Source organism: Haplochromis burtoni, unplaced genomic scaffold (assembly GCF_018398535.1).
Source record: "Haplochromis burtoni strain Fernald_Lab_line unplaced genomic scaffold, NCSU_Asbu1 Contig_23, whole genome shotgun sequence".
In the NCBI taxonomy this organism is placed as follows: Eukaryota; Metazoa; Chordata; class Actinopteri; order Cichliformes; family Cichlidae; genus Haplochromis; species Haplochromis burtoni.
Genome location: NW_024582384.1, coordinates 1,619,438 through 1,628,325, shown reverse-complemented (window position 1 = coordinate 1,628,325; position 8,888 = coordinate 1,619,438). Strand labels below are relative to the sequence as shown.

At 45.5% G+C, this 8,888-nt stretch overlaps 1 protein-coding gene across 6 annotated transcripts in view; it reads right to left on the bottom strand.

Annotated features, from left to right (window-relative positions):
* LOC102288937 (sarcoplasmic reticulum histidine-rich calcium-binding protein) overlaps positions 1-7,036 on the bottom strand; it is a gene marked incomplete at its 3' end in the record, with an annotated part of 74,920 nt that extends 67,884 nt beyond the window's left edge. For 3 of the 6 annotated variants that reach the window (XM_042218783.1, XM_042218781.1, XM_042218782.1), the window contains 2 exon segments: positions 4,089-4,847; positions 6,154-7,031. In XM_042218783.1, the coding sequence (XP_042074717.1) occupies positions 4,089-4,307 (219 nt within the window). In that variant the 5' untranslated portion in view covers positions 4,308-4,847; positions 6,154-7,031. 6 annotated transcript variants of the gene reach the window in all.
* Positions 7,037-8,888: the final 1,852 nt, after the last annotated feature.

Genomic DNA, 8,888 nt, shown 5'->3' with positions numbered 1-8,888 from the left:
GTGCTTTGCCTTAGTGTAAGAACATGTGGATTGTAGTGAGAGCCGGGGGGCCAAAAACTCTTCAAATCAAAGGAAATCATACCAAGTACTTGTCAATAGGCTGTTCCAGGGGATATCTGTATTTTCTCTGTCTGTTCTGATAGATTCTGATACACTGAAGCGTTTGGACAGCTGCAGGGTGCTGCATCCTTGCCCTTGTTTGAATTTTCTAACCCAGACTTTTAAAGGATCCTCCTTACACTGTTGCCACTCAATCTCTTGTACACTGGACGGATACATGAAAGCTTCTTGCATTCGTAGTAGTATCCCCACTCAACACATCCCTCAGTACTAAGCATTACTCCACACATCCTGATAGGTTAAACAAGGTGTTTTGCTAAGTTCACCTCAGACTGTCTAAGCCCTGCAGCCAATCCCTCTTAGTTTCACCTCAGTCAGGGATAAATCTCACTTATAACTATCCTCCCGTTCTGCCAACACATCTAAACACTCTCTGATCACTTTCAACTGTGTCCTAATGGGGGAAGCAAGCCATGCCATTACATCACCGCACCCTCCCCCTCCTGCCTTGTTTGTATAGTCACACTCTGTCATTCTCTTTAGCTGTCCGCTCCCTTCTCTCTCTCTTTTCCCTTCGATAATTATGCCCCTGCGCTGTCAAAGCTGCTCATGCTGTGCCCAAATTCACCTCCATGGGTGTATTATTAGGACAGTGGCCACCTGAGCTATCTTTCACCCCCAGGGAGGCTGACTGACGATGGCCCACTGCTGGATGTGGGTGGCCCTTTTGCGCAGCCTTGAAGTCCCGCTGCTGGGCAGGGCAAGCCAGCCGGGCCTGGCATGGCTACACTGGGCAGGGAGTATGAAGTATGGCCATAGGCCCAGTCTGGGATGCACTGATCCACGCTACCAGCTGCCATCTTCCTCCCCTTCCTGCATGCTCCCTTTCCGCTGCTGCGCGGCTTCTCTCTCTTATCATGTCTATTTTTAGAGCTGGCAGATTTCTACCTTCTAAAATGGGCAAATGTGTTTTGAAACAGGAAGGTGTGTGTGCGTCTGTGCGCGCATGTTTTTTGTGTGTGTCTTTCTTAGACATACTAGTGTGCACTGTTGGCCAACTCGTGCACGTTTCATGCAGCCCTGCTGGTTCACTGTACATTCCAGTACACATGCACGCTACCCATTTGCATTCAGCTGCTCTATGTTCTCCGCCCCGAGGGAGAGCGTTGATTGAAGGTTTTGGTTCAAAACCGAGAGACAAAATAACAAACAACAGTACGGTGAGACCTCTTTGAATGCTACATTGTTTTTTAATATATATCAACACCGTGTGCATTTAGTGTTGATTTCATCTATCTGCTTAGCTAAGCTTGGATCATTATTACTTCTTCCTCATTATTACCTATCCACCAGTACACCGTGCTGCCTCAAATCTCCTTAGACCATCGCCCCTCGACTGCAAGCTACAACTCCATAGCAGCTGCCGTACAGAGAAGCTACAAAGAGACTACTGAAGCTCCTAACACAGCACTAGTGACAGTAGCATCTTTGTCAAAGTGCTTGGAAGCCCGTCATGTTGAAAGAAGCCAACATGCTGGCCTGTTTGGCGAAGGAGAAAGGATGCTGCATTCCCAGGGAACAAGAGAGATAAATAGAGTAGAAAAAATGCATCCCTGTGGAGATGGAGGGAGCAAAAAAAAACTACTGTAAACCAATGTGAGCGGGAGGGGGTGGACGGAGCTACAGCATGCCTCCACATCAAAACCCCAAAAGTAAATTCTCCCCCAGTTTTTGTTCTTTTACTACGACTGCTACATAGCAGTCGTAGAGTGAGAGAAGTGGAGGGGGGAAAAATTATTTTACATCTTCCGCAGTATGTCTGTAGTCTTATTAAGAGTGAGCAGCTCTGCGCTTTGGGTGATGCTTTTTCTTTTTTTTTCCAGAGTGCCCTGACTTTCTCTTGACTTGTGGGACTGCTGAATGAGTGAATGTAAATGTACACCAATTAGATAAGAAACTGGCTTTTCTGTAAAGCTGCCAAATCTGGAAGGGTGGGAGGGGAGAAAGAGGAAGAGGAAGAGGGGGAAGAAAAATATAGCACTTGCTTGAAAATAAATGATCTGTATCCTAATATCACTCAACCAATACCTGTTTGGCATGTGCAGCAGAAAGAAGCACAATATGATATCCCCGTGTTGGTGCTGTTCCTGGATTATTAAAATTAAGGTTCAACATTGCAAGCGACCAATCACATTGTTGTGATGTCATTGTTTTGTGATGTGGAAACACCATCACGCCAGACCCTAACCCCTTAACTAAAGCCCTGTAAGCCTAACCCTAACCACGATCGCATCCTGACCTCAGTGCTCAGCGATTCTGTAGCGAAAATGAACAGATTTCATGGGTCATTACAAATCAGAATGAGGACTTAAAGTGATGACAAGAATATAGTCACGGTACAGAATTAAACCCGCTGTTCTGACATCCCTTGCTTCTTAAGTAAACTTTTATCTGACAGCTTCCCCGCTCACTAAATCCCCATCTAATGCACTTAGAGGGGAGCGCTGCTTCTAAATCCCCCCACAACCACCAACGACCTGAGAAGAACAAGAACTTTCTGCTCTAAAGACCCGATCCGATGTGAAACTGCTGACTAAGGCCAGACTCCTTCCTGTCCCGCCCTCCATTCCTCTTTCTCTTTCTGTCTCATCTACCAAGCAACACCACTCTGGATCCCCGAGAACGAGAGACGCTGGCCAGTCCTTGTAAGGAAGCCCATTAAGGCATCCATCAATATTTCATCATTTCACTCAGAAACATAGTTATAGAAGTTTCCAGGCTGAGGCCATTAGGGGGCAGACGTCAATACGTTATGGCAGCGAGCAGTTCTCCTGACTTCTCTCTTTCCTCCCCGCCACACTCTTTCCACTAGCTATGTCCATCTCCCCTCTCAGGATAAGTCACATGAGAGGCTTCTCTCAAGACAACAGTGGTTTCCGCTGTTAAACAAATCATTAACCATTAGGTATCCGAAAACCACAGTATCCTCTGCTGCTCCTGTCAAATGACCCCTCCACCCCCCAAATGCCAGCCTATGTGGGAGGAAGGGAGGCAGACAAGAGTGGAGGGCTGTTTGCAAAATCGTCTTAACAACTAACAAGTCTCCAGTCACTCAGAATATAAACACCTAATTAACAGCATGACATGATTTTATAATGTGTTGTCGGCCGACCAACGCTCTGCGGAGACACTTGTTGTGAGATTGACTCAGGGCTGTTGAGACGGGTCTGGCACCCCCGGTACTGGCCCTGCCAGTGAGTGGACACTCAGCGACAGCAGGGCTGATCATCAAGAGGGTGAACTTGTCTCACACACGCACTCAATACACACACACACACACACACACACACACACATACACGTGCTGTGAGTCAAATCATGAGTCAAACCTCAGATATAAAACTTTCCACGGAAGAGGCGGGAGGAAGCTTAATTTCATTCGTACGATTTTATAACCCTTATTTCTAATTATTACACCTACATTAGTTGGGAGTAGCCTCCAGGCTAAAGTGTGTTAAATACTGCTGTAGCAGACATTTTAACGAGTTTTCCTGCAGCTCACCCTTTAGTGTCCTTGGAACTAAAAGGTCCCAGTGTATGCATTTTACCACAGGAAATGCGAGCCCCTCTAGAAGCCCTAAATTAAACCGGACACCGGGCTGGCAAGTCCATACTAATGTAAACAACACCTTTAGGTCAGTCCCCAGTCATTGCACTTGTGTCGTTCCTTTCGGGTCCCTGGGGCTTTTACAGTGTGAATCCTGCTCTGACCTTAGTTAGAAATGCCTGTCATTACTCTTTTACGCTTCAGCCCTGTGAGCTGGTGATTTCCAAACTAATAGTTTCAACTTTTATTTCAACACTTTTAGGTGCATTTCATTCAAGACCAAGGCTACTGTGCATGTGGCCCATGTGTTCCTGGTCACTATTTTTTTTACCACTTTGAAACATTATTATTACGATATCCTACATTTTAAAGTCACTAATAAAAGTGAAACATATATGATACAAGCCCTGACATGGACTCACCAGAGTGCAGAACCTCTCCGGTGGCCTTCCACATGTGATCCCAGGCGGATCCACCTTGATCCGCATAAAGTCTTTCATGGACCTAGGTTTTGGCTGGCAGGCGTAATGCTCCCACACCGAGCCCTCGTCCGTGCTCACCAGGGATTTGCACAGTTCGTACTGGCCCAGAGTGGAGGCCAAGCAGCGCAGCAGCAGCAGCAACACAGCCTGAAGGAGCATGGCAGGCTGGGGGGGTATTTGGAGAGGGGTCCGGCACAGGGTGAGGGGGCCACGGAGCTCAGAGGACAGGTTACGAGCATGGAGCGATAATCATAGGGAACGAGTGCACATCCCTACCACCATACTGCTGTGTTTGGAATGGAGAGGTCAGGGTAAATTGACATCACCTGCCTCCAGGTTTATTAATTCCCCAAAACGAAACACTGAATCGGCAGCTTTCTCTCAGCGTTTCTCGTCAGTTATTGGCAGCCCCAAAGAGGAAAGGAAAGCAGGACACTTCACTGTTTTGATGGCTGATTTCCTGAGGAAGATGGACAGTGGGCGTGGGGGTGGATAATGTTACGGAGAGGAGTCTCGGCAAGCACTCTAACCATAGTGTTGCAGGGAGTTGGGTGGGAGATGTTTGCGCGGATCCATGTCTCACAGAGCGGTGTCCTTCAGGGAAACGGCGGGGCTAGTTGGAGAGGATGGAGGAGAAGTTGATGCGTCTCCAGATGTATCCATTGGACATTTCAGATTAGTTGAGCTCTTCCGATTGTCCTGGAGGTGAAATGGGGGGCATAAATAATAGGTTAATACCTGTGTCCGCAATTTTTCGCATTCTTAATTTCACTGCAAATAAATATATACACGTGGCATTTGACAGGACTATGCTCGATAAAACTTAAGTGCCCGTCTTCGAAATGTCATTTTTATAGTAACGTTGAGCTTTTAATTCGCGGTGTCAGATTAAAAATGCAACAAATCCCACTGATTTACTCTGGAAAACATCACAACTGCCCCCAAACTATGAAAACATTTAAAGTGAATATATGCCACGAACAGTTAGTTACAAGGAGTTTGTTTTACATACAGCACGAATATCTGAGTGTTAAAATAAAAGAAAGAACAGAAAAAAACCGCCACACCGCGTGGATAACCTTATGCGTAAAAACACGTGCTGCTGCCGGGTGCCGCCTGTGCGTGTGTGTTTTTTGTATGTGTGTAAGAGTTGTTTTTGCTCCAATACCGGCGACAGAGAGTGGACTATACAGATGGTAATAACTGCACTGCAAGAAATATCCGTCGGCAAGAGGTATTTAATAGCCCAATATAATCTGTTTACTTTATGACCCGGCAAATGGTGCAAAAAATAAAGAGTGACTTATCCAAAGTCTAGTTCAAGAATGTTCTTCAGCGTAGTGTCATTTCATTTATACTTCATCAACCTCGGGCCTATCCAAAATTCAGCTTTGCTTCAGCACATCAGTAACTGGTGTGATAATAAAGTTCCGGAGAAACAAACTGCTAATTGAGTTATTCGCTAATATAAATAAATAAACTAATATTATTTGTATTAACTATGATTCCATTTTAGGCCGAGTAAATGAATAGCTACTCATGATGATTTCCCCCCCCTTTTTGCAGCGTGGACTCACTGCTTATAATCCGCCCGTCATCCCACACCAAAGGAAGTCTGGTGCTTAAACAGCCTATCCCATGCACACCCGGTGACTTACTTCACTTGTCAAGTGAAGTCGCCAAAGCTGTTTCCCGGCCCGGCACTGGAAGTCGCGCAGGGGTGTGTCAGTTTCTACAGTAGTACATCCTTCCGTGGAGCATCACTCCAATTTTATATATATATGTATGTGTGCGGGCTATAATGCACGCTCAAGAATGAATGCATCAGCGCGTTTGTCTAAAGCAGAATGAATTATGCTGCCAGTCCCCCCGAACATCCTGAAGTGCTCCGGATATTGTGGAGGCTACAACTCATCAGCAGCTCTCCGGTGCTTGTCTGACTTCGCAGAGCTTTCGCAACAAACGCATCCCGCTGTGAAATGCTTTAATCAGATAAAACACTTACTTCTGACATGCATCTGTCGGGCAGGTCAGCACTTTGCTCGGAGTGCTTGCACGTCCACCCCCCCTGTTTGGCCAAAAAAAAAAAAAATCCCCTTTACCATCCAGTGTACTCGTCCCCCGCCGCGGTCCTCACTGTACTCCCGTTATCAGCCGGCTCGCTGTTTGTTTGGTTTCTTTTTCTGTTTTATTTCTTTTTTTCCCTTTTTTTGCCGTCCGACGGATACTTTTTGATCACAGCGTAGATGGCTGCGCACGGTAGATCGGTGTCCTAGATCTGGAAACGGCTGCGAAAACAGGACTGAAATCCAGCGTCAAGGAGTATCAAAAGTATAAAATATTGAGTTTGTGAAAAAAAGGCTTGTGCCCGCCCTTCTTCCCCTCCTCTCCACTTCCTTTTCCCACTTTTACAAAGCTCGGGTTTACCCGGGATGCTCAAGGGCAGAAAGAAAGAGAGGAGGAAAAAAAAAGGCTTTATGGAAAATATCTCCCTCCCTCCTCTCTCTCTCTCTCCCTCTCTCTCCCTCGGTTAATGCCTGGGCTAAATCCTTTTACCATCACTTTCAATCACTATCTGAGCTTTTATCTGCTCCAGCCCTGCTGCCTGAACCGGGGCGGTGCAACTTCTCCTATCCGCTCCAGCTCCAAACTGTTCCCCGTCAGCTCTGATCAGCACTCCGCTCGGCTTTAAAGGAGCAGCCGGAGAGAGAGGTGGGGGTCCCGGTGGTACCGTAGCCTTTACCTCCGACCTTATCCGTCCAGATTTGTGAAGATAACGTCATCTATTCTTCTGCCCGCGCTGTTTATCAGTTTATTCAAAAATAATCTCCCCCTTCCCTTCAAAAATAGGTATTCCCGCAGTACTCCTGACGGGACTTGTAGTGCCGGAGAACGTTGTGACCCTATCCCACTTTGTTGAATTATTTATCATTATTCCTGAACCGCAAAATCGCCTTAAATTTACTTGTGAGGTTCAGTAACAGCAATTTTAATTTTAATGTTTTGCAAAGATATTAGGATGACTTTTGCATGTGTCTGCAGTAACTGCAGCATGTGGTGCCTGTGTGCACTGCATCGAAGTACTTTGATAAACGTGAGGTACATGTAGTTAGTTTCCTTACACTGCTGCGCGTGTGTGCGCGCCCGCGCAGTGATGTGTAGTGCTTTTGTCCTGTCCATGGTCCTACTGTGAAACAGACTCTTTAACTTTTCAAGCAGTGAATGTGTTTTTTTGACTAAAGGTTGTGTGACTTTCACCTGATGTATGCTGTTAGACTTGAGTCAATCAACAGTAAAGAAAAAAACACATCAGTACAGAAACAAAACGAATCCAGTTCTCATAATCATAACTGTGCACACACTTACACAGCATGCCATCCATTAAAGGAGCAATGTGTGTTTTTTCTTCAAAGCAGTTTAAAACATTTGAAAGTTGACTAAAAAAAACATCATCAGAATGTGAAGAACAACTATGGTGCTACACTAATTATCAAAAGTATTTCCTTGTTTTTTCTAAACACCAAGTCTCTGTGGCCCAAAACACGCTGCGCCAAAAATCGGTCCACCCCAAGGATCGGGTCCCCCGACACAAACAGAGTAACATAGTGTACGCTGTTAAGTGCCAGGAGGATTGCCAGGATTTATACATCGGGGAAACCAAACAACCTCTGGCGAAACGGACGGCACAACACAGAAGAGCCACCTCATCAGGCCAGGACTGCAGTCTATTTACACCTACTGGCCAGTGGACACTCTTTCAAGGATGAGGATGTACACATCCTGGACAGGGAGGAACGCTGGTTTGAGCACGGAGTCAAGGAAGTCATTTACGTGAAAAGGGAAAGACCATCTCTGAATCGAGGAGGGGCTTTGATCAGTCATTATGCAAATGTACTGTTTATAAGATTGGGGAAACCTGCAGTCAGCTGAGACTGAAGAAGTCACTTGGATGAGTGACGAAACGTTTCTCCCACAAAACGCTACGTCAAGATGAACAGAATCAACTTTCTGGAGATTTACTTTCCTGGATGATTGAGAATGCATCAAGACATCATCACAAAGGCATTTTATCGGGTTGTGGTCAGGACTTTTTTTTGTTGTTGACCTAATTTTGAGCGAGCTTCTCTTATTAAAAACTTGTTATTCCTACGTTACAAAATCTGTCATCTTCAGGGTTAGACATAAACAACTTGCTTATCAGTGAAAGCGATTATCAGCTTCTCCTGCTAGCGCTGATTGCCAAGCTCAGAATGTTTATATCTTGGCAAGATGTGAAAGTTCAAGAGTGGTCACACCCAGCATCAGTAGTTTATTTATTTTTTATTCAAGTGGGTTTACAGGTCAGAAACAATCTGACTGTGGATAGCAGAAGTGCAACCAAAAGCCTCTGACTTTAAGAAAGTTAAAACTGGACTGGGAGATTAGGCCAAAAAATGTCAAGAGCAGTGAAACTTGGGGAGCTGGTGTGTAACAGAGGCAAATACTGTGATGTGACATATTCAAATCTCAAACAGAGACACTGCTGTTGGGACAGGTTTGCTGTGGTGCCATTTTTAGCTCGCGTAGCATTTCTCCATATTTTACACAGCACAGCAGTGCCAAATGTAGCAAAACAGAACCCTCCACTAAGGTGATTTAGTGACTTTTCTTTGGTCTTATTCCACTCAGAGTGTTGTTTGATAGATCGGGATGTACCTCATAATTCATTCTAACATATGCAAACGGTTTATTTGGCATAAG